Source organism: Lynx rufus, unplaced genomic scaffold, assembly GCF_022079265.1.
Source record: "Lynx rufus isolate CCGP_SWC_20201006 ecotype Redwood Valley unplaced genomic scaffold, mLynRuf1.p SCAF_6, whole genome shotgun sequence".
Taxonomy (NCBI): Eukaryota; Metazoa; Chordata; class Mammalia; order Carnivora; family Felidae; genus Lynx; species Lynx rufus.
The window spans coordinates 60,232,895-60,260,492 of NW_025814878.1; the positions used below are offsets into that span (position 1 = coordinate 60,232,895).

General features: G+C 35.3%; 1 protein-coding gene across 1 annotated transcript in view; it reads right to left on the minus strand.

Annotated features, from left to right (window-relative positions):
- The window catches only part of MANEA (mannosidase endo-alpha), a 64,823-nt gene extending 40,864 nt beyond the window's left edge, over positions 1-23,959 (minus strand). Inside the window, exons 1-2 of the mRNA XM_047102778.1 lie at positions 23,809-23,959; positions 9,078-9,656 (exon numbers count right to left, since the gene is read on the minus strand). Of these exons, the coding sequence (XP_046958734.1) occupies positions 9,078-9,618 (541 nt within the window). The 5' untranslated portion in view covers positions 9,619-9,656; positions 23,809-23,959. The remainder of the gene's footprint in view (positions 1-9,077; positions 9,657-23,808) is intronic.
- Between the last annotated feature and the right edge of the window lie 3,639 nt (positions 23,960-27,598).

Consider the following 27,598-nt stretch of genomic DNA (forward strand, 5'->3'; position numbering starts at 1 on the left):
AAACCTTTAGCAAGATGGACTAAGAAAAAAGAAGATACAAATTACTAAAATCAGAAATGAAAGTGGGGACATTACTCATAATTTCTACAAAAATAATGATTATCAGAGAGTACTATGAACAAATACATGGCAAAACATTGGATACCCAGGTTGAAATGTACAAATTCTAGAAGCCCAGGGGCACCTGGAGTGGCTCAGTGAGTAAAGTGACTGACTTCAGATCAGATCATGATCTTGCAGCCTGTGAGTTCAAGCCCCGCCTCAGGGTCTGTGCTGACAGCTCAGATCCAGGACCCTGCTTCAGATTCTGTGTATCCCTCTCTCTGTCCCTCTCTCCCACTCACACTGTGTGTCTCTCTCACAAATAAATATTAAAAAAAAAACTAAAAAAAACCCACAAATTCTAGATGCCCAAATGCTACAAAGACTAAATTATGAAGAAATAAACAGAACAGACTTATAACTAGTAAGGAAAATGAATAAGTAATCAAAAACCTCCCAAAAAAGAAAAGCCCTAGACCCAATGGCTTTGTAAGTGAATTCTATCAAATACATAAAGAATTAAACCAATTCTTCTCAAACTATTCCAAAAAATTAAGGAAGAGGGAATACTTTCTAACTCATTCTAAGGTCAGCATTACCTTAATACCAAAGCAGACAAAGACACAAAAAAACTAGAGCACTATCGCAAATGAACACTGATGTAAAAATGCTCAACAAAATACAGATGGTACCAGACATAAGATGGTTCAAGTTAAGATATTTCATCTTTAAGATGGTGTGAAAGTGATAGGCATTCAGTAGAAACCATACTTTGAATTTTGATATTTTCCCAGGCTAGCAATACGTGGTAACATACTTTCTTTTGATGATGGGCAGCAGTAGTGAGCTGCAGCTCCTAGTCAGCCAGGCAATCATAAAGGTAAAAAACCAATACATTTACAATGTATATGTAATATACAATGTACACTTGCAATACAGTATTCAGTTAGTTACACAGACTTCTAACACTTTAGTATAAAATGGGCTTCCTATAAGATGATTTTGCCCAACTGTTGGCTAATTTAAGTGTCCTGAGCACATTTAAGGTAGGCTAGAATAAGCTACAATGTTTGGTAGGTGAGGTGTATTAAATGCATTTTCGGCTCATGATATTTTCAACTTACTATGGGTTTATCAGGAAATAAACCCGTCCTAAGATGAGGAAGATCTGTTATTACCAAACAAATACAGTAGCATAGTAAAAGGATTACACACAATGATTAAGTGGAGTTTATTCCTGGAATGCGAGGATGATATAATATGTGGAAATCGTATGCACATTAACAGATGAAGGGGGAAAAATGATCTCAGTTGATATAGAAAAACATCTGACAAAATTCGACTCTTCATGATAAAAACACTCAAAAACTTAGAAGGAAACTACCACAACACAACTAAAACTACACACACACACACACACACCCACACACACACAACCCACAGTGCCAACAGTGAGATTTAAAGATTTTCCTAGAAAATCAAGACAGGATGGCCCTTATACCACTTCTATTTAACATAGCATTGAAAGATCTAGACAGAGCAATTAAGAAAGGAAAGGAAAAGACATCCAAGTTGGAAAGAAGTAAAATTATCTGTTTGCAAATGAAGTGATCTTATATATAGAACACTTTCAAGGTTGTACTAAAAAGAAAAAAGAATAAGTAATTTCAGCAAAGTAGCAGGACATATCAACATACAAAAATTGGTTGCATTTCTATACTAACAATGAAAAATTTGAAAAGGATATTGCAAAAATAATTCCAATAGCATCAAAAAGAATAAAATATTTGGGAATTAACTAAGGAAGTGACAGATTTATACAATGAGAAACACAAAATATTGCTAAAAGAAATCAAGGGCCACAAGGAAAGACACAGGGGGAAAAATGTAACCTAAAATGGAAACACCATTAGGCTATTAGTGGATTTGTCTGCAGAAACTCTACATGGCAGTGGAGAATGGAATGACATATTCAAAGAGCTTAAAGATAAAAATGGCCAGCCAAGAACATCTCCAACAGTTATCCCTTAGATATGATGGACAAGTAAAGGTTTTCTCAAACAAAATCGGAAGGAGCTCACCATCACTAGATCTGTCTTGCAAGAAATACTGAAAGGAGTTCTTTAAGCTGAAATGAAAACAGGCTAATCAGCCTCATAAAAACATATGAAAGCACACAACATGCTGGTAAAGCTGAAAATTATACAGTCAGATGTAGAAAACTCTAACTCTGTATTAGAATGATGTATTAATACTCAACTATAGTACCAAGGCTAACAGAAAGCTGGAAAACTATAGCTACTATAAATTAACAAATAACAAAAAGTAGATAAACTGTAATACCAATATAAAAAGTAGGAGAAAAAGGATGGAGAAATTTACAGGCAATCAGTGGTAAGTTACTCTCAGCCTAAAATGTAGCCCAAGAGTAACCACAAGAGAAAAACCTAGAGCAGATTCACAAAAGAGAAAAAAAGGTGGAAACTGACATACCACCATGGAAAATAACTTATAAAGGTAGGCAGAAACAGAAAAATAAAACCAGAAAGCAATTAACAAGATGTCACTAGTAAGTCCTTACATATTAATAATTGCTCTAAATGTAAATGAATGGAGTTCACCAATCAAAAGGCATGCAAGTAGCTAGATGGATAAAAAATAAGACCCAGTTATGTGGTGCCAATAAGAGATCCACTTCAGCTTTAAGGATGCACAGAAGATTCCAAGTAAAAGGATAAAAAGATATTCTATACAAGTGGAAACCAAACAGAAGTAGGGATAGCCATACTTGTATCAAAACAGTTAGAAAATTTGGAAATATGTAGAATCTGAACAAACTCCTGAACAACCAATAAGCGAAAGAATAAATCAAAAAGGGAATCAAAGAATATCTTGAAACAAATGAAAACAGAAACAAAACATACCAAAACCACTGAGATGCTGCAAAAACAGTTGAGACAGAAATTTATGGCAACATATGCATACATTAAGAACTAAGAAAGATTGCAAATAAACATTATAACCTTATACCTCAAAGAAGTAGAATAAACAGAACCAAGACCGCAGTTAGTAGAAGGAAATAATAAAGTTCAAAGTGGAAAAGACCAGAAAAATAGAAAAAAAAATCAACAAAACAAAGAGCTATTTTCTTTGAAAAATAAACAAAACTGACAACCCTTTAGCGAGTACTTATGACAGAAAAGACTCAAATAAATAAAATCAGAAATGGATGAGTAGAAACTGCAATTGACTACAGAAATACATAGACTCATAAGAGACTACTATAAACATGTACATGCCAGCAAATTATAGAACCCAGAAGAAATGAGTAAATTCCTACAATCCCATAACCTTCCAAAACTGAACCAGGAAGAAATAGAGTCTGAACAGAATGATAACATGTAAGGAGAATGAATCAGTAATCAAAAACCTCCCAACACAGAAATATCCAGACCAGATGGTTTCCCTGGTAAATTTTCGCAAACATTTAAAGAAGAATTAAAGCCAATTATTTTCAAACTCTTCCATAAAGTTGGAGAAGGAAACACTTAAAAAGTTATTTAATGAGGTAAACAATACTCTGATGACAAAGTCAGATAAGGATCCTACAAGAATAAAAAACTACAGACCAATGTCCCTGATGGACACAGATGCAACAATTCTAAACAAAATATTAGCAAACCAAATTCAAGAATTCATTGAAAGGATTATATCATGACCATGTGGGATTTATCCCTAGGATTCAAGGATGGTTCAACAATATATGAACCAATAAATGTGATACGCCAGATTAATAGAATGAAAAATAAAAATCATATGATCATCTCAAAAGATGTAACAAAAAAACACTTTTGACAAAATACAACATTCTTTCATGATAAAATTCCTCAATAGATTGAGTACATAAAGAACATACCTCAATATAATAAAAGTAATATACAACAAACACACAGGTAACAGCATACTCAATGGAAAAAATGGAAAGCTGTTTCTGTAAGATCAAGAACAATACAAAGGTGCCCACTGTCACCACTCTTATTCAACATACTGTGAGTCTTACCTAGGACAGTCAGGCAGGACAAAGAAAAAGCATCCAAATAGGAAAGGAAGAATTAAAATTGTTGCTATTTGCAGATGATGTGACATGATACACTGAAATAAAAAAACGGTTGGGTCTAACCAATGAATACAATAAAATTAAAGGATATAAAATCACAACACAGATATTAGTTGTTTTCCATACACTAACCATAATGCATCTGGAAAAAATTAAAAAAAAAAAAAAAACCTGCCCCATTCACACTAGCAACACAAATAATAAAATACCTAGGAAGAAATTTAATCAAGTAAAAGATCTATGAAAACTACAAGGCTTTTCTAAATGGCATAAAAAAATTGGAAGGATATCCCATGTCAAGGATTTGAAGAGTTAATATTGTTAAAAGGTCCATGCTATCAAAGCCATTTATAGATTCAACACAATCACTATCAAAATTCCTATAAGCATTTTTTGGGGCGCCTGGGTAGCGCAGCCGGTTAAACGTCCGACTTCAGCCAGGTCACGATCTCGCGGTCCGTGAGTTCGAGCCCCGCGTCAGGCTCTGGGCTGATGGCTCAGAGCCTGGAGCCTGTTTCCGATTCTGTGTCTCCCTCTCTCTCTGCCCCTCGCCCGTTCATGCTCTGTCTCTCTCTGTCCCAAAAATAAAAAAATAAACGTTGAAAAAAAAAATTAAAAAAAAAAAATTCCTATAGCATTTTTTAAATTTGTTTTTTATTTTTTAATTAAAAAATTTTTTTAAATCTTTTTTTTATTTTTTAAGAGACAGAGTGCGAGTAGAGGAGGGACAGAGGGAGACACAGAATCCAAAGCAGGCTCCATGCTCTGAGCTGTCAGCACAGAGCCCAAAACAGGGACGGAACTCATGAAACATGAGTTTATGACCTGAGCTGAAGTCAGACCCTTAACTGACTGAGCCACCCAGGTGCCCCAGCATTTCTCACAATAGAAAAATCAATCCTCAAATTTGTATGGAACAACAAAAGATCCCTTTATAGCCAAAGCAATGATGATAAAGAAAATCAAAAGTGGAACCATCATACTTACTGATTTCAAAGTATACTACAAAGCTATACTAGTTAAATAGTACAACCCTGGCCTAAAAACAGGTACTTAGGTCAACAGAACAAAATACAGTACCCAGAATTAAACTCCCACATATACTATCAACTAATAAATGATAAGGGATCTAAGAACAGTCAATAGGGAAAGGATAGCTTTTCAATAAATGATGCTGGGAAAACTCGATAAACACATGCAAAGAAAATTGGACCCCTACTTACACCACCCGCAAAAATCACCTAGAAATGGATCAGACTTAAACATTTGGATAGGATATCCAAAGCACAAATGTAAAACAAAACAAAACAAAACAAAACTTAAGTGGGACTACATCAAACTTAAAAGCTTCTACACTGCAGAAGCAAGAATTAAGAAATTAAGAAAATGAAGAAATTAAGAAAATGAAAACACAAATGAATTATTGGTAAATAAAAGACAAATGGATAATGGGTTAATATCCAAAATATACATAGAATTCCTAGAACTCAGTAACACACACACAAACAAACAAAAAACCCACAAAGAATCCAATTAGAAAATGGGCAAAGGAACTGAAGAGGTACTTTTCCAAAGATGACATGCCAATAGGTACATGAAAAGGTGCTCAACATCACTAATACAAGTCAAAACCACAATGAGATATCATTTCACACTTGTAACAATAGCTATTATCAAGAAAACAAGAGATAACAAGTGTTGGCACTGTTGGTGGGAACGAAATTGGTTCAGCCACGATGGAGAACTGCATAGTTTCCCCCAAAAAAGTTAAGAATAGAACTACCATATGATCCAGTAATCACAATTCTGTGTATAAATCAAAAGGAATTTAAAATTATCAAAGATATACACTGTATACTGCAGCATTAACACAATAGCCAAACTGTGTCCATCAACAAGTGAACGGACAAAGACATGGTGACACACACATACAAATATATAAATAAAGTGTGACAGATCACACTTTATTTACATTCATATCACATTCATATACATAAAACAGAATTATACATATATACATATATGTGTGTGTATATAAATAAAACAATACTCTTCAGCCACAAGAAAAAGGGAAATCCTGCCATTTGCAGCAACATGGATGGATCTTGAGGACATTATGTTAAGATAAGACAAATACTGCCAGATACCTCCTATATGTGAAAGGTAAACAAAACAAAACAAATGAAGAAACAGTAAAATGGTACCTGCCAGGGGCTCAGGAGTGGACAAATGGAAGAGATGTTGTTCAGGGTACATGCTTGCAACTAGTACATGAATAAGACATGGGGATCTCATATGCATACAGTGATTACAGACAGCAAAACTGTATTAAAGACATTAAACTTGCTAACAGACTAGATCTTAATTTTTTCCACCACTAGAAGAAATGATAATTATGAGATGTGATAGAAAGGTTTGCTAATGCCTCAATGGTAATCGTATGAAAACATGTATATCAAATCAATGTGCTATGTATCTTTAACTTACGGCATGTTAAATGTCAATAATATTTCAATAACAAAGACTATAATTCAAGATAAGAAAATAATTTAACTGATAAGAAAATAATTTATTTACAGATGGATTATGATGTCACTTTTATTACTATCAAATGATTTTTTTTTCCCAGAAAATCTACCAAAGAAAAAAAGGATTTGCATCAACAGTGAAACTGTGAACATTTATAATTAAGATTAATTGCATTGACTTTTGTTTTGAAACAATTCATGTTCACACATATTACGTAGTAGTAAAATAATATACGGGGAAAAAAGGTCTTCATAAACTTAAGATAGGCATAAAACTAAATATAAACTGAAAGTTTTCTTCCTAATCACAATTAAATTATAACATACAAAGTATGTCATTTATATATTATTTCTTTATATGAAAAGTATCTGGGGGGAAAAACACTCATTGCATTCTGTTCAGTTTGCATGAAAAAAACCTTGAAACTTCCACGGATATCAATTTTTTGTCAAGAACTACTAGTATAGTCATAAACAAATCAACATTGTAATAACAAAAAAGCCTCAAATGTGATATAAATTCTTTGCACAAAATAGTTAAAAAGTCATTTGCAAGATCCTCTCCACAAAAGTAAATTGTAAGCAGAGATAGCAGTCAATGCTGTCTGAATTTACCAATCCTATTTTATGTCATATTTTATATCCTAGAACACAGAGCTGGAGCTGGCCAGAAAGCTAGATTTTTTAAAACCAGTTGGAAAAAAAAATCAATTACAGAAGAAAGTCATCGTGCACACAGTTGATGCAGATTCACAGAATTCTACATTGTTTTGCTCATGAAAAAGCCTTGCACATCTCCATATACGTTTCAGCTCAATAAGTTTGTGCCTTTTGTACAGCTATAAAAATGTGAAAACACTCAATCTGTTCTTGTGGTCCCAGTGCTATGGAGACTGGGAAGACACAGGAAACATAACAGAGAAGTTTTGTTTTTTGTTTTTGTCTTTTTTTAAGGGTAGATTAACAAATTGAAGAATTCTCAGGCATCCCATTTTAATTTTTTCTTATGAATTACTTGTGAGATAATCTGACTCTATGTAAATGTGTGCAACTGGAGTGCCAGAAGTTAGAGGGAAGAAAAAGCTGCAGGAAAAAAACAATACAAATAACTACAGACTTCTTATCAGTTAAGTTAAAGTGTATATTGTAAATTTTAAAGCAATCATACAATAAATAAAATGAAGGGACATCTAGTAAGTCAGAAGAAAAAATAAAATGGAATAAACATTTTATACAAAAGAAGGCAGAAAAAGAAGAAAAAGGAACAAAACAGATGGAATAGACATAAAAAACAGCAAAGAAAGCATAATTAACCATATCACTATTACATGAAATAGAAATAAACACAGAAAGTTAAAAAGAGATTGTTAGGCTAGTTTTAAAAAACAGAAAAACAAGACCAAATTGTATACTACATGTCTAAAATTTGAAACAGTACAAATGTCCATCAAGATGAATGCAGAAACAAACTGCCACAATCACACAATGGAATACTACTCAGCAATAATGACTCAACTACTGATACAGTTAACAGCATGAGTAAATTTCAAAATGATGTGCTAGGCAAAACTTCACACACACACACACACACACACACACACACACACACACGCACATGTGCGCACTGGCTGATTCTATTTCATAGAGTCATATGTAGAACATTCACAATTATTCTACAGTGATAGAAATTAGATTCAGTTTCCTGGGGAGGAATGTGGGTGTGCATAAGGGAAGCATGACAAAAGTTTCTGGGCTATAGAGTATTTTACTTCATGTTGGGGTAATATTTAAACAGGTGTATACCTTAGAGAAATATCACTGAGCTATATACATAAAGTGGGAGAATTCATTGCCATCTTATGTTAACCATAATTTAATAAAATTAAGAATGTTAAATTAGGAATCAAAACTATATCCAGAAATGTTCCAAAAGGTAGAAATTAAACACAGTTTAGAGTAGTGTTAAAAGGTGGTTTATCAGGGGCGCCTGGGTGGCGCAGTCGGTTAAGCGTCCGACTTCAGCCAGGTCACGATCTCGCGGTCCGGGAGTTCGAGCCCCGCGTCAGGCTCTGGGCTGATGGCTCAGAGCCTGGAGCCTGTTTCTGATTCTGTGTCTCCCTCTCTCTCTGCCCCTCCCCCATTCATGCTCTGTCTCTCTCTGTCTTAAAAATAAAATAAACGTTGGAAGAAAAAAAAATTAAAAAAAAAAAAAGGTGGTTTATCAGATGTTTAAGAACATATGTATGTATATACACCTTAATTTAGAATCCATGTTTAAAATTATAATTAACAACAATGTGAAGACTAATCAGTAACTTAAATATTCTACAAAAAATTCTTTATACATACACACAATCACATGCCTAAACACACACACATAAAGTAATTACCAATTGAAGCTGAGTACATTTGTTTCATGTGAGTTTCAATGACAGAAGGATCCCGAGAGCTGTAAATTCCCAACTCAGGGTAAAAGCTGGAGCCAATGTCATCCGGGGGATTATGTTTCCCTTGTGGATAATTCTTGGTTATTCTAGGGTCCCAATGCTTCAGGATTGGATGGTTCCAATGTATATATTTACCATCAAATTGCGGATTTCCATACCAACTGTAATAAAAGACATGCAAATAATAATTCAGAGGTCGCAGCTCTTCCAGGTAAGGTTCAGAGGCTTTGGAAGGTTTCAGAGTGATTTCAACACTTTTTAAATTCTTGATATTTGTTTCACTGTTGATTTTGTCATTGTTTTGGGAATCAAGGTTTTTCCCTAAGTGAGTTTGTTGATGAAGTTCTGGAAGAAGTTCAAGTCCAAAAGGATCTCCAAAAGTAGCTTTATTTGGTCTCAGCATTTTTAAACCCATCATCAGGGAGAAAATAAACAGAATAAAAAGTGACAAAATGATGCAAGTCCTTCTTCGAAATTTTGCCATGATGACATACTTTAAACTCCAAAATGGTAAGTGTTTAGCTGTAATTTATTGAAAAGTGGTAATTAGTAAGTAGTATTGACAATATTATCCAATGTATTCAAAATGAAAACAAAAATCTGTAAAGTTCATTACATTGAAAGATTTTAAAAGTTCATCATATTGTATAATCAAAAACTGAGATCTACAAAATAGTCTATATATGGCTAGATTAAATAGCAGTATTTATTTGGAAATATCATAATTACATTTTATGTTTTTATGTTTAAGTATGTATATACATATATGTATAGGTATGTGTGTATATGTACATAGGTATATACACACATATGAATAAAATATCTTTATGTACAAATTTCTGGCTTGGGGAAAAGTTGACATTGATTTATAAAATACGACTTTCTATGATAAATCATGCTGTTGTTATTCCAAAGAATCAAGTTCATAACAACTAATCCTGATAGAAAAGACAGACAAGTTAAACATAATCAGCAAGTAATTCTGTCTCACACATACACAAATACTTTCTATAAACTGTTACTTCCATTATGCATATATGCAAGAATTACTAAGATGAGCAAGCATATTTCTTTTAGGGCTAAAATCAGTCTTCTCAAAGTAAAGTTTAATTGTGAAATATAACACACCTAAAGATTAATATAAAAGACATACATCTAGGTTGAAACGTATAAACATTCAAAACGGAAGCTGCCAGCTTAAAAATTCATCTCCACCTTTTGTGCACCTTGCCAATCACCAGCCCTGCCCCTTCTCCTTAACAACAACCACTTGCCTTTCGTATTTACCATCCCCTCACCTTTCTTTGTAGGTTTTCTAAAACATACATGTATCTAACCAATATTCATTTTGTTTTGCCCATTTCAAAATTTTACTTAAGTAGATATGGTAATATCCATATGTACATATACACAAATAGAGAATATGCATATTAATCTTACACAAATATATGTGTATACCTTCCATAAACTTAGATATACTATAAATATGTATAATTACATATATAATTAGATGTACAGAAGTTACACAAAAATATTGAGAAACTTTATTAAACCTTCTCTGACACTTTACGTGGTATCCTACCTCTTTTCCATCCCTATGTTCTAATTTGCATCAGTTCTTCCTCTCATAAAAAAGTCATGAAAATGGAACGGCATAGGGAGATAGGTCTGGAGATTTTGTTTTACAACCATAATAATCCACTGGTTTCATGAAAATGCTTTCATGTCAAATATTCTCCTTCTTAAACTTTTGGAAGTAAAAAGTTAACACTTTCTCTATTGTTCCTAAGACTAATTTAGGGACACCCCCCCAAGTTATAATATTTTAATATTATTACATGGATACACTATGACCACACCAACAAGCTGGACTCATTAACGTAGATCATGTAACCAATTAACACTAGACATAAACTAAAACAAGCATTATGAAAGTAGAAATAGTTGACTTCTAGATGAGAAACAGGTGAATCCTTACTGTTGTTCAAGGAACAAAAATATGTTTCATTTGGTTGGAATATCAAAACAAATTCTAGACTCAGTTTAATTGAGCAACTAAATTGTGTAAAAAATAGTATGCTAAGCGCCACATGAAATAGATTGATTAGTAAGACACAGTTCTTATGTTCAAGATGCTTGGAGCCCCAAGGAAGGCAGAAGACACGTATGCAAATAAACTATAACTCAAAGAAGAAAAGTGCTAAAAGAGAAGTGAAAGGCATATATAAAGCAATAAAATACCATATAAATTAAGGAGTTGAAAAAAACTCTTTATGGAAAAAAATGTAAAATCTTAGAAGAAGGAGTACAATATGCATAGGCTGGTGGAAAAGAGAAGGGAAAAAAAAAAAAAAAAGAATGTCCCTAGTGTCAGAGAAAGGATGTGCCCAAAGATATACCGGACATGAAAGACACATTGTGAAACACAAAGGCCTCCGTAGGCTGCAGCCAGTAAAAGATAAGGAGGAAAAATAAAGCTATAGTGCTATGTTGGAACCATACTACACCAAAGAAAAAATTTTTCTGGTAAACAAGGGACCACTAAAGGCTTGTAAACAAAATATTGGCATATTAAGAGTTCAGATTAGAAGAATGGAGCCCTTATAAAAAAATAATGTTCAAGGCATCAAACTCCACCATTTTCTGAATCTAATAATCTCCCATTCACTGATCATTTTAACAACTTACTCCTTTCCTACTTCTATTACTATTTTTAGTGACTCCACCAATATGGATGATCCAGTCCCGTAGTTTAGCCGCCCCAACTCTTTGCCTCACTTCTAAAGATCTGTTCTTTCTTTCACTCCACTTCACTAACTCAGGTGTCATACTCCTACTCTTGATCCTGACATTGTCAAACATTTATTACTCCAAAATCTTTATTTTTTTTTCCCATTTCCAAACATAACCTTCCATGCCTTGAGCCCCTCTAGTTTAGTATTCTCATTCTGGCAATTCCTTGACCTTATTGAGATGTCCAATACACTGAGTCCACTGCTTTTTTGCTATATTTCCTTTTCTTCATGTTTTGTCTCTAGTGACAGTTTATAGTCCATTGTCCAACATTATAATTCCTCACTTCTCTCCTTTCTTAATACATACTGGTAAAACCCCAAATAAATGATGTGTGCCTTGACCTTGATCCAGAACCACAGAATTATACTGGACAAAACACACAACCATGTTGACCTTTCACTATGAATTCATACTCAAGATGCTTAACAATCCTGTCACTAAACTCCAGTATGTTCACTTTTCTAACCTCAGAATTACTTTATTCATTTTTGTTTTTCATCAAACCTACGGCTACATCACCAACTTCCTTCATTATCTTCAGATATCTATGTCTTATCCAGCTGACCCTTGAACAATGCGGGTTTGAACTATGCAGGTTCATTAATATGTGCATTTTTCAATAAATATAGTGCAGTACTAAAAATGCATTTTCTCTTGTGATTTTCTTAATACCATTTTTTTCTCTAGCTTACATTATTGTAAGAATACAAATATAATATAAAGGACATATATAAATAACATATGTTAATGAACTGTGTGTGTTATCAGGAAGGCTTCCAGTCAACAGTAGGTAATTAGTAGTTAAATTTTTGAGAGTCCAAAGTTACAGGAAGATTTCCAACTGCATAGGAGTCAGCACCCCTAACCTCCAGTGTTCAAGGGTCAACAGTGCTTCATAGAGGAAACAAAAACAATTTTACACAAACTCCCTTATCTTCCCATTAAGAAATTAACTTTAATATCAACTTGTTTTTATTGTCAGCAAAGGTTTCCAATTTTAATATTTGTTTTCACTCCTTTGATTTTCTTCTATAGAAAGCTCTATTACTTTTATTGAATTTTGCTCAACTTTTACAACTGTATTATCTCTTCAATTTTTAAGTTTCTGTACCCTTTACATTGCATAGGGCATTATCTATTGTGTTTGTCTTGTAGTCTTCATTTATAAAATTTGCTCATTTTTCACTTTTCATAGTCATAATTTGCTTATTCATCCAAATCTCATATAGCTATTTTAATTATTTCTATTAAAATATTAGGTTATGGTTGTCATATATTTTATGAACATGTCTCTCTGGCATGCTTTCAGTATCTACAAGTATGTTCACTTCTTTGCTTATAAGGACTTTGTATGGGACCTGACTGATCTTTTTCTATTGACAAATATTACATGAAATAATTTTCTCTCAATTTTTGGAAGTGAATGCTTTATCATGATAGTTTTTCTAGATTCATGCTCTATAGAACTTAAGCTGTTTTTGGGAAATCTTACAATGGCTTTGAATGTCTTTCTGAGATCAGTTGGGTTCTTCTCCATTCCCACATTTATCTGGCATTTTTTATTTCCTTGGCTTGTATGCTATTATTACCCTGCTCAATTTCAAAGCTATTTCCAGAAGTTACTCTTCAATATGGGGTTTTGTCCTGAAAACCAATATATTGTAGCCCCTTCAGATGTTAGGCTTCAAAGTCTCCCTCCCCCGTTGCAGCTACTATTCTCAAAGTGGGCTGTCACTCTTTCAATTAATATCTATGGTTAGAAATGTTCCTGTCTTCAGTTCAAGCAGATGCACTACTGCTTTCCTCTGTTTCCTCCTGCACAGAGTTAGAAAACAAGTCTTATAGTTATTAGAGAGCTGTCCCCTTCCACTCATACTGTGAGTCCATGGGTGATAACTTGTCTTTCAGTTTTGTTACAGATTATTTGTTTTGGTTTTACTATTTACTGGTCTGCTTTTATGATTTCAGGATAATTTAAACATTATACCAAAGCTGTTGCCATCACTCCTCAACTCTTTGTACTTTCCTTAAAATGTGTTAATACCATAACTCTACTGCTAATTACATCTTTAGCAGTATCTTAGAAGTTCTGTATTCTGTACTTTTATGACCACTGAGTTCAAAATATATTCAAATTTCCATTATTTCTCCCATGAGAACTTATTTATAGATGTATTATATTTGGGAGATTTCCTAGTTTTTTTTTGTTGTTGTTGTTATTATTGATTTATAGTGTGAATCCATTGAAAACATCGCCTGCATGATTTCAGTCCTTTGAAATATATGGAGACTTGCTTTAAGGCTCAGCCTATGATCAATCTCATTAAGTGTCCCATATACATCAGGAAAGCATATTCTGCAGCTAGTGGTTACAAGTACATACCAAATATGCTATCTTGTTTATATCGTTCATATCATCAGTATTAAAAATCCCCTATATTTATATCTACATGTTTATATTATATAATTTGAATTGATGGTATTATGTAGAGACAAATTTGAGACTGCTAGATTTTCCTGAAATATTAAATCTTATTTTATATGAAATGTTCCTTTTCTTCTCTGATAGAGTACAGTGTAAGACAAAACCTAATATTAATATAGCTACAACAGATTTCATTTGGTTGACACTGGAACAGAGTATCATTTTCATCATTTTATTGTCACCTTAAATGGTTATTTTTGAAATAAGACACTTATTATTATTGCTGTTAACCTGAGAGTCTTTGTCTAATAGTTGTAGTATACACTACATTTACAGTTCTATAAATATGGATATTTAAATCTAATTCTTGCCCTTGTTTTTCCTTTTGGCCTTCTTACAAGCTCCGTTTTCTCTCTTTTTTTTTTCCCCTCTCTCTTATCTTTTTAATGGTTTCATTTTGCTCTATTATGCATTCTCGGTGCAATTAAGAGCATGCATTCTTCTCAAAAACTGGTATGAATTAGAACTTTACTATTTCTCAAACAATAAAAGCACACTTAGAAGACTTTAGTTCCTTTATCCCTGCCCCAACTTTGAGCTCCTATTTTGGTGTAGATTATTTTTTTTTACACATATCTTAAACCCCACCAGATATCATTTTTTTAAATATTTATTTTGAGGGGCGCCTGGGTGGCGCAGTCGGTTAAGCGTCCGACTTCAGTCAGGTCACGATCTCGCACTCCGTGAGTTCGAAACCCGCGTCAGGCTCTGGGCTGATGGCTCAGAGCCTGTTTCTGATTCTGTGTCTCCCTCTCTCTCTGCACCTCCCCGGTTCATGCTCTGTCTCTCTCTGTCCCAAAAATAAATAAACGTTGAAAAAAAAAAATTAAAAAAAAAAAATAAAATAAATATTTATTTTGAGAGGGGGGAGGGGTAGAGACAGAGGGAAAGAGAGAATCCCAAGCAGGCACCATGCTGTCAGCACAGAGCCAGCTGGGGGGGGGCCCGATCTCACAAACTTCAAGATCATGACCAGGGTCGAAATCAAGAGTCCAGGGCTTAACTGACTGAGCCACCCAGGCACCCCTAGGATATCATTTTATACAGTCAACATTATTGCATTTACCCTTTTCTTTCCTCTTTAGTTCCTCTTGCATTCGCCTACTTCCATTCAAACTAATTTTCCTCATGGTGAAAAAACAATTCCCTTTAACAGGGCTTTTAGTATTAGTCTGCTGCTCATAAACTCCATATTAGTTTGTTTGAAAATATACGTTACCTTCAACTTAACATGTATACATAGACTTCTATATTGGCAATTATTTTCTTTCAGCACAAACTATTATCTTCTGCTTTTGTTTCTGTTGAAAACTCAACCACTATTTTTTTTTCTGATTTTAAGGATTTTTAAAGGTATTTTCTTTTTTCTCTGGTTTCTTTTAACATTTTTCTCTTTTTCTTTGGTTTTCAGCAGTTTCCCTATGGAATAATACACATGGAATATGGTTTTCTTGATACTTATCCTGCTTTTGGTCCAAAGTGCTTCTTCAATCTGGGGTTAATAGCATTCCTTAGCCTTGTAAAATTCTTGACCACAATCTCTTCAAATATTGCTTTTGCTCCATTATTGCCTTCTTGCTCATTTTGGAATACATTACACATGTTAGAATTCTATATCCTATGTGTTTATAACATTTTTTTAAACTTTCCCTCCATATCTCTCCATGCCTCTGTACTTCTGAAATACCTTCTAGTTTCCTATTTCTCTTCAGCTGTCATTTCTTAATTTCAGTTATAATTTTACTCTTAGAATTTCCATTTGACTCTTTTCAAAGGTATCAGTTTTCTGCTAAAATTTTCCTTCTCTAATTCCTTGAACATGTTAATCCCATTTATTAAAGTCCACCTCTAATAACCTGAATTGGACCTTAGGGATTCTGTTTCTATTGCCTGTCTTTTGTTGTTTTGTTTTGTTCTTGCTTAGTACCTGGACAGTCACAGTCTTTCTGTAAGGTGGGTTAATTTATTATTGAATGCCAGCCCTTGTGTATGAAATGTGAAGAGGAAGATATCTGAATCTAGTAAGAGCAAAATCTTCAAAACTGGGTTTAAGTCCTTGTAAATATTTGGACTATTTCTAATTAATCCTTATTCCTTTACACATATGGGTACTGAAATTAAAGGCAGGGGTTTTATCAAGATCCTTCAACTTTCTATTTTCTACTTATGTTTAGTTTCTCTGCTACTTTCAAATGAGGGATTTTGAATAACCCTTCCTATCTCCCCCACAATCTCCCAAAGAATAATGCATGATGTAGGGCTCAGAGCCATTGAAATAAGTAATTCCACCTGAATTGCCTTATAACCTGAGCGTAATGAAACACTTTAGAAGGGACTCAAAATTCAGATTCAATAGAAGTCATAGTTAATTTGTCTTTTCATTAACTATAGCTTTTAAAATATGCATATCAGAACATACGGTCAACAAAGGACAACTGACAAACTGAAAATACCAAGATATTCTACCTCATTCAAAATTTTTAAAAATGCAAATTAAGGGTGCCTGGGTGGCTCAGTGGTTAAGCATCCAACTCTTGATTTTCGCTCAAGTCATGAACTCTCATGGTTGTTAGATCAAGCCCTGCATCAGGCTCTGCGCTGATGGTGTAGAGCCTGCTTGAGATTCTCTCTCTCTCTCTCTCTCTCTCTCTCTGCCCCTGCCCCATGTGCGCTTACACACTCCCAATCTTGCTCTCTCAAAATAAAATTTAAAAAAATGCAAATTAAAACTACACACAAAAAAAATCATTTCTTATCTAGGAGACTGGCAAAACAAAAACACAAATATATGCTGTTGGTAAAACTGTGGGAAAACAAGCACTTCCAAACACTGCTAGTGAATGCAAATTGGTACAGCCTTTTTGTGAATTTGGCACTAACAAAATTACATATACATTTACCTTTGGACTCAGTCCTACTTCATGGAAATTACCTTAAAAATACACAACATACACAAAAAATACAAAACCACATGAACAGTACATAAATCCATATACAGCACCATTTGTAACTGTAAAATGCTGGGATGTTCAGCTGAATGAGGAAGGGATCTTGGAAATGACATAAACTGATTTTCTGGATATATTCTTAAGTGAAAAAAGGAAAATGCAAATAAGGAAATATACATTTTTCAAGTGAGCAAAGAAACAGAATAAACATTAGATAATGATGTGGATTATGTATGGGGGTAAGGAGAAACAGGACAGAATAAAGGGGGATGAGAATGGGTAGAAGGATTGGAGGATAGAAGTGACTTCTCTTTTTGTATAGTTCTTGTTTGAGCCATGTTATATTTCACATACTCTAACAAATATAAAATGTTAAACTCCAGTTAGTAAGCTGTTTTTGCATTGGTACAGATTAGCAATTCTTAACACTTAATGTGTATTCTACAAGTAAGCCAACAAACAATATATGCTGGAACCTGGGGCCCAGGTTTTTCACTGACAAAAACGTTGAGTTATGTATAAAGTGAAGGCTAGAAAGAAACTTGTGTTATCAGACAGTAATTAGCAGTATTAGTATGGATGTGTGTTTTCTATCAGTAAATGGGGGAAGTGTGTATATACACATTAACATAACCACATTATTTCCTAGTTCTGCCCACTGGCAGTCTAGGACCAAAGAAACCCCAGCAGCAATGAACACATCTGATGCTAAGATTCTTGGTTTTTAAATATTCCTTCTCTACTTAGAAGCAGCAGTAGTTACCTTGGAGAAATGTGGATTCCCAGACTGTGGCTGAGAAAGTACAAAATGAGCCTTGATCATCTTACCAGAAAGTAAAGTACTCAAGAAGTGTTGGGGATATGTCCATTGGACACAAAAGCCAGACTGAGGGGCAATCACTGGCTAAATCCAGGACAATTTCAGCACCAAAATAAGGAATAAGTAATAAATGATAGGTATTAAAATAAGAATTCATGAATCCATGCTGATATTTTTAATTTTTTTTATTTTCATACTGATGTTTAAAATGCAAAAATAAATAAAAGGATTAGAGAAGACTCATATTAGAATGCCAACTAACAAATTAAAAAAATTTGTTTTACATTTATTTATTTTTTGAGAGACATAGAGAGACAGAGTACAAGTTGGGAAGGGGCAGAGAGAGAAGGAGACACAGAATCCAAAGTAGGTTCCAAGCTCCGAGCTGTCAGTACAGAGCCCCACGCGGGGCTCCAACTCATGAACCACGAGATCATGACCTGAGCAGAAGTTGGACGCTTAACTGACTGAGCCACCCAGGCACCCCCACAACTAATAAATTTAGATAGAATAATGGAATACCACTATTTGGCAACCACCATAATAGCAACTATTATTAGGCAAAATCATCAACAGATTTTAAATGAGGAAATAAAATTTGATGAGAAACAGGATATCCATATATTGGCAAAGTAGCTCTCCAAAAGACACCTAATTAACTACAAAGGGAACAACAGTAACTCAGTGCAAAACCTAGCAGACACCACCTTAAACGAGTGATCAAAATGAACTTCATCAGTTAATTCTGGCTAGGTAGATATAAGTTTCCTGAGAGGATGCCCTAAAAAGGAAACAATCACTGCTATGGTATTCCTGTCAAAATTTAATTTGGATCTAATCATGAGGAAACATCAGACATTAGACACACACATCTCCATACATACATACATTACATACATATATATACACACCTATGTACACATACATGTTACATGTAATGTATATAATTATGTACAACATAATACAGAAGTGTGTACATGCATATAATGATAAAGCAAATACAGTTAAGATATTACCATTTGGTGAAATGCAGGGGAAGTATATAGGGATTTGTTGTACTGAAATTTACAAATTATCAAGATAACTGATAATAAAAAAATCCTTCCCTTAAAGATAGTGAGAAATCTGACAAGCAATGAAGTAGAAAAAACAATTATGAACATAATATCTCAACAATACTAAAGATATACAAAGGAGAACATAAATAATGATTACCTCTGGGTGATAACATAATAGTGATATTTTCTTACTCTACCTTCTAAAATTAGAACTTAATACTTCCTAAGAAAGAAAATTTTAGGAAATAATGGTAATGAATATTGCTAAGTCACAGAGAATGGGAGCAATAACTACAGCATTAATTAGTAAGACATTGGTTTTTCAGAGACTGACCAGTTGAGTGGTGGTGAAGTAGGTAGAAGAGTCAGGATATGTAACAGAAAACTGATCTTGCCATCTAAAACCAAAGTCCAAATCAGCTAGGTTGATCCCCTTGTGGGACCCTCACTAAATCATTTAATCTCTTTTTAAATTTTTTTTTTTTTACATTTTATTTATTTTTGAGAAACAGAGTGAGACAAAGTGTGAGTGGGGGAGGGGCAGAGAGAGAAGGAAACAGAATCTGAAGCAAGCTCCAGGCTCTGAGCAAGCAGTCAGCACAGAGCCTGATGCGGGGCTTGAACCCACAAACTGCGAGATCATGACCTGAGCCAAAGTCGGACGCTCAACCGACTGAGCCACCCAAGCACCCCTAATCTCTTTTTAAAGAAAGAACACATTAGGTGTGTTTTCTGACAAAGTAGTTCTGTGTCTTATGCAAGATGATGTTTGCAAAAGAAGTGGAAGAGGGTAATATTTTACCAATTGGATTGAAGAATAAGTGCAAAATTGGGGCGCCTGGGTGGCTCAGTCAGTTAAGCGTCCGACTTCGGCTCAGGTCATGATCCCACAGTTCATGAGTTGGAGTCCTGTGTGGGGCTCTGTACTGACAGCTCAGAGCCTGGAGCCTGCTTGGGATTCTGTGTGTCCCTCTCTCTCTGCCCATCCCCCACTCACGCTCTGTCTCTCTCTCTCAAAAATAAACATTTAAAAAAAAATAAGTGCAAAATGAATATTAAAAAAAAACAGTTCTGAACAACTCTGAAACTTTTGTACATTTGTTAGATTCATTTCTCAGATTCGTTTCTCAGATCTACAGAAGAACACAAAACATAAAACGTCCATTTATGGAAGTTGCCTGGTTGATTCCCCACCTTTGCCTGTAAATGTAATTTTAAGTTGGTCCCTCTTTTTACATTACTTATTTCACTCATTTAAATGTTCATTTATTACATCATTATAGATGGTTCTTCCCAACCTCCACATCACAATTAACAGTAAGTCACCTCAAACAAAAGGCAGATCACTGTGATTAAAAGCAAGTATCCCCCAGCTGTTTTGTTGTTTTTCAGCTATTTCACTCATCAAATGACCTGATCTTTCTGTGCTTCTTTTCTTATCTATACAATGTTATTACCTCATTCACAGATTTGTAGGCATGAAATAAGTTGGTATTATAAAACTTCTAGAATAATTTCCTGTTTAGAGTGATGGTGATGAGGATGATGATGATTAAAGACGGGCATCTAGCAAGCAATTAATAACTAACACATAGTTAATTCTCTCTAAAGGTCCATTCTCTCTCTACAGGACTAACTTTTAAAATGCTACTCCTCCTTCAAGACAACGCTGAAATGTTGCCTCTTCTTGACACCTTCCCTAATGATTCCACAGTGAAAAGTACTCATTTTCTCAAATATTCTATTGTTACAGCATTACCTACTTTTTAAAGTGGCATTTATGTGTTGTATTATGCTATTTACATATATTGTATCCACTAGATTGCTTTTAAGTTCCAAAAATGGAATCCTTCTCTTTACACTGCAGTAGAGCCCCATATATCTTATACACAGCCAGTGACCATTAAGTGTTTAGCTTAAACAACTTAATGTCAGGCCCTTCTGTTTTTGACATTGATATATATTTGGGCAGTATGTGTATAAATAGATTCTACTGACTATACAGATAGTTGACTTTTTTATAGTCTATACTGAACATATTACATAGGAAGAAACCTAGATCCAATAATTTTAAAAATCCATTTTAATAAATTGCCAAGTTCAAGATAGCAAAACCACAATGACCCTTGAGATGCCCAGGGTCTAATTATCTAGCAAGGAAAGAGTGGAGAACTACTTCTATTGCTTCAACAAAGGCAAGAAATTTCACAAGTCTCCTGAGAAAATAATAAAATCACAACTGAAGATGTATGGACACCCAAACCAGGAATCTACTCAAGGTATTGGCTATTGAAGACTGAAAAGGACACTTTACATTACATAATACACAGAAGTTATACCTAATAGTATCTTTTAGAAACTGTATCATTTGTACTTTTGTGTCTTATGCTTTTCATCTTCTGGAAATTCTAGGTTTTGACTTAGAGGTCTAGTGAGGCCTAACAGACACAGAACAATGTGAGATCAACTATTATTTCAAAAAGTGCTGTCAATCCAGTTAGAAACAACTTTTAATTACCCTATTACTAAATTTTACAGGCTTCTAGTGCTTTTTCTTTTTAGTATTGTTTTCTAATTTCATTTTCTAAGAAGCCATTGTAAATAAAAAATAATACTAGAAAACACACCTGGAACTTTCAAAACCAGTTTCTATACCAACGCTTCCTTACCCCAGTTCTAATGAAACACACCTGCTGGTTAACAGAAATTCAGTTAAGCATAATTTCATCCCTCCACTTTAACCTTCACGATGACCTAGGAAGTAAAACTTTTTTAACGCCATTTTACAGATGACACAGTAGAGGTACAAACCAATTGGTAACTTTTCAGTCTGTGGGCTAGTGAAGAGCTAAGTAACATGTCCGAGGTCAAGCAACTAGCAAGAAACAGGGCAAATTTGGCTCTAGAATTCAAGCTCTAGCCTTCTATTCCACCATCCTACAACATACTAGACAAATTAAGTTTAAAAATTTTTTGTGGGGCGCCTGGGTGGCACAGTCGGTTAAGCGTCCGACTTCAGCCAGGTCACGATCTCGCGGTCCGTGATTTCGAGCCCCGCGTCGGGCTCTGGGCTGATGGCTCAGAGCCTGGAGCCTGTTTCTGATTCTGTGTCTCCCTCTCTCTCTGCCCCTCGCCCGTTCATGCTCTGTCTCTCTCTGTCCCAAAAATAAATAAACGTTGAAAAAAAAATAAAAATTTTTTGTGACACAGATGAAAATTGCCAACATGTGGCCAAGTTTTCATTTAAATAGTACGGTCTTAGGGGTGCCTGGGTGGCTAAGTGGGCTAAGCTCCCACTCTTGGTTTCAGCTCAGGTCATGAGGTCATGTTTCTGAAGGTTCCAGCCAGAGTCCCGTTGTCATAGCAAAGCCTGCTTGGGATTCTCCCCCTCTCTCTCTCTGCACCTTCCTGGCTCACTCACTCTCTAATAAACTTTAAATAAGTAAATAAATAAGTAGTATGGTCTTAGAAAACAAGATTATCTGTTACCTACTCATAAATTGCAGCTCAAATTTAATCTGAAGACCGTTTACTTTCTGATCATACACTTACTGTTAACCACGTGACTAACAGCAACATCACTGGTAATGTTTTATGCATAGATAGAGCCTGAAAATCCACAAAATTCACAGCACTACACCGGTTTTAGGAGTTTACATATAGCTCAAGAAGGAGGAAATAACGTATTGTCCTGAAAGTGACCAGTAAGCAATGTGGCAATATTACCAATACCTAGATTTTATTTTGTATTTTTCTCTCAAACTGTCTAAAATACTTGAACATAAACCCATTCCAGTCCTATTCGTCTTTTTTAACATCATATCCTATTATCCTCCCTTATTGGTCTTTAAACACTTCGAGGTTTTCCCTTGACACTTATCCAGAGGGTTTTACAATAATACAACTAAAACTGTCCTAAACGCCTGAAGTTCAATTTGCTCCTTTAGAAAATGTAACAAGACATAGTCCGGCATAGCTGCATCCTGAAACTTAACAAAAGATAATAGTCTACGAAGATAGAGCCAAAAGTGTTTTAACAAGCAAATGGAAAAACCACCGCTGCGGTGACCCAAAGGCTCCAGGAGGTTGGTGGCCGCGACCTTCCGCCAACACCCGGAGCCCGGTAGGCCTCGATCCCCCCACTCTCCCCGCAGGCTCAAGGCTTAGCTGAGGTTTGCATACAAAAGGACCAGGCCTAGAACAGCTTCCGTCGCTCCCGGAATTCCCAACTTGCTGGGGGAGAGTAGGGAAAACAGGCGACGGGAGGTTCCTCTCCGAAGAAGTGGCGGACACAAGGCCGGCAGGATCGGGAAACAGCAGGCAATAAAAGAAGGCAATAAAACTAACCCAGACACAAAGAAGGGCTAACAGTGACAGAGTGAGTTGCCCCGGGGGGTCCCGAAGCACGTAACGCGACACCTCTCGCTCGCCGGAGGGGCGCGGGGTCAAAGGCCACCCGCAGAAGCTGCGAGCACATTGGCTGGCGGAGGAGCGCGCAGGCGCCCGGGGTAGGTCCCGTACCCGCCGCAGCCGCGTCTGCGGGGCCCTGAATCTTCCAGCTACTCACCAGGGAATCCGGCCACCAGCAGACGATCCAGCCAGAGCCGTGAGGGTAGAGAGAAGAGGGAGAGCGGGTGCAGAGAGCCCGCGGCCTCCCGTCAGCGCGCCCATCCAGCCCCGCCTCCCCAAAGACGCGCGCTGAGCGTTCCTGCAACCCCGAGGGGGCGGGGCTTTGACGCCGGGCTCCGCGAGCCAGCGGGGTGCAGGCTTCCTCCGCAGGGGCTCCTCTTATCCGTCAGGGCCTGAGGGGCGTGGACGAATGAGGGGAGAGCTTTTCTGGGCGTTCTGTGCAGGGTGGAGAAAAGGGGTGGAGCGGGTTCTAGCCGAACTCCCAACCTCCCCCTCCAACAAGAGATGACCCACCCCTCTCTTAAAAACAGGTCTTCTGAGGTTTCTCTGCGAAAGTCTCACTGATCCACTGATCGAGCGCAGCTGGTCTTGATGTGGCCTTCCAAAGTTGCATTAACTGATGTACACCGGTTGTTTTCATGCTCTTTAAATTAAGGAACCGTTTTTTGTCTTTTTTTAAAAAACTAGAACTTTTCTTAAAGGCCCTAAGTAGAGAATCAAAGATGACATTTAATTTGCAAATATATTGTATAAAGTCACATTTGTTCTGAAGTAGAGAAATGATTGAAAACAATGAGGCCGGTGAGAAGAACAAGTACTTTGGAGACAGGTTACAGCTGAAGGTTTCCATCTTACATCAGCCTCAGAAGCCAAGAGAATACCGTATTTTGTTTGGTGACATGGTAACAAGGAAATCCTGACTCACAGTCTAGAACTTGCTGATGTGAACAATTTGTTAAAAAAATTAATTTGTAGATAATCTTTATATATTTTTAAAGCTTAAATACTTCTCTGTTGTTAGTTATATGTGTTTCAAATAGCTTCTCTCAGTTTGTGGATTGTATTTTAACTTTCTATGGTCTCTTGGTGAACAAAAGCTGTATATTTTAAGGTACTGCTAGCTGATAACAAATTTGTACATTATAATTTCATGCTTTTTGCTTTCTTGTTTACAAGAGGCTTCCCAACCTTAGACCATGAGATATTCTTTGTTTTCTACATTTTTGAAGTTCAATTATGAAATATTTTCAGACACAGAAAAATACAGATAATAACATAGTGAACACCCATGCACTCTACATAATGAAAATTTTTTCAAGCCCCTCTTTCTTATGATTCTTCTTTAAAATTGCCTTAGCTACTCTTGGCTCTTTGCTCTCTCATATAAACTTTAGGATGAGTCCATTAAGATCCATAAAAAACCCTATTTGGATTTTGATTGGAATGGAATTGACTTTATAGAGTAACTTAGCAAAAAATGTCTTATCAGTGAACATGGGACAATTATCCATTTATTCAGGTCTTTTATAGCCTGTAATGCTTTGTATTTTATTAAAGTTTTAAACAACTTTCATTACACAGGGTCTTAGATTTTCTTCCTAAAATTGGAGCTATCCTTCTTTAAGTTACATTTTCTAATTGGCTATTAATGGTTTATAAAAAGGGCACCAATTTTTGTACATTGGTCTCATATCCATAAAATTTTGCTGAATTTTTTGTTTGCTTTGTTACTTTGTTACCTCTCTGGATATTTTATGTAAATAACCATGTCATGTATAAATAAGGGTAATTCTTTTCCTTCTTTTTCATTTCTTAAACCACTTATTCAATTTTGTTTTCTTTTGTATTAGCAGGACCTTCAGTACAATATTTTAAACTTTTTTTTTTTTTTTAGGGGAGAGATAGAAGAAGAGAAAGAAACTATCCCAAGCAGGCTCCTCATTGTTAGTACAGAGCCTGATGTGGGTCTCAAACTCACAAACCCAACCGTGAGATCATGACCTGAGCCAAAATCAAGAGTCAGATGCTTAACCAACTGAGCCACCCAGATGTCCCATACAACGTTAATGGAAATAATGATAGCATCTTTATCTTGTCCCTGACTTTACTGAAGTGTTTCTAAAATTTTATCATGAAATAATGCTTGCTATGGGCTTTTGGTAGATACTTTATCAGGTTTATTAAGGTTTCTATTTATAGTTGCTAATTTTTAAAATCAAGAATGGTTATTTTATTGATTTTTTTTCTTCATGTTTTGAAATAATTATTCCCTCCTCTAATATTTTTATGGGAGTTATTATATTAATATTCTGATGTTGAATAAAAGAAAGGTTATTTTATTTTATAAATATATCCAATGCATGCCTACTTCTTAAAAATGGTTTGATTATGCCTGCCACCATAAATAAATTAGGGTAAATAGATTCTCATTGCATCACTTTTTCTACCCATCAGTTTCAGTGTATAACAATATTTATAAATTGGATTGGGATCACAGCTAATGCCCCATCCTATAAGTCTTACTGTTCTATTGGTCCCCTATCCCTTGCTAATGGCAAGAAATGTTGAAATATCACTTATAGAGACAATGTTACCCTTTTTTTTCACATCACTTTTTTTTTCAAAATATTATTGTGTAGATTACTTACTTATTGGGAGGTATGGTAACAATATTTTGTCGTAATGATCACATATATTTTTACGTGATAAATCTTGAATTTCTCAAATATAGGATGGCTATAATTCCTGCCAAGTTCAATTGTCTATTTTTCATATATACTTTAACTAAAAAAAGTAGCACTGGAAAATATGCCATTCATTTAAAGATGGATTCCCAGAAGGAAAAACATGAGAGCTGCATGTAAATTGATTTTGTGTAGTAAAGAGACATTTTAAATGTATTGCATCAGGGTGGTCGGGAAAAATGGGGAGAAAATAATCCAAATTTTCCTTATCAAATTCTTGTTGAGAACTATTCTAACACATTAAACTAATAGTAGCTTTTGGCTTCTCTGAATTACTATTTATTATTATAATAGTCTCTACCTGACAAGATCCTCGGGGTTGATCTTATCTTGCTACTAGTGAAACAGCATCCATTTATCTTTTGGCATTAGCAGTAAAGATCCTTCTCCTTATTTCCCAGGCTTGTGCAAACTTGTATACCTACAGTCATCCTTTTCCCTGTCTCAATTTCAGTGAGCCTCAGAAATACACAAAATATACAGTGTGTGAGGAGGTATACCAGTTAAGACACGCTTTAGTTGCATAAAACAGAATACTAAAATAACAGTTCACATTTGTAAAACAGAGAAAATATTTCATAAAACTGAACTAAATAGCCTGCTTGGAGTGTACCTTGTGGGCCCTGTGGTTGTGACTATCCCAGACCCTATGTAGTAATTTCTAAGGTGTTAAGGAGGTCAATATCCTGCATACGTGTAACACATTACTGGCTCCCTGAATGAGAAGCTCTTCCCTAGCTAATTAAATTCACTTCACCACAACATATCACCACATAAGGAGTCTTCAGGGAACTGGGGCTCCAGCAAGTATGCTGATGGGATGATGGAAGACACAATGCATGCTCCTGTGGCTTGTGGATAGTGTGAGAAGTCATCCATTAAGGGAGAGGACTAAGTTTGGACAATCTCCTTATCAGTGCTGTGTAAGTCTTCCATAGACTAGGATTATTACTCAGTTCTGCATCTTGTAATTTTAGGTGCATGTCTTTCTAGTTGTTTTTTTCTATTGAAGTAATGGGGGATATGGAAAAAGGTGAGACATCAATGTCCTTTTGACCATGAGAAAGAAGTTTTGACATGTCTCTTTTATGTTTGGCTAGTGAATGTACACCACTTCATGCTTTAAACTCTATATTCTGTTTTGTTACAGTCACAAGAGTACTATCAGAATTGTAGTAATAGAATTTAAATCCAGATCTGTAT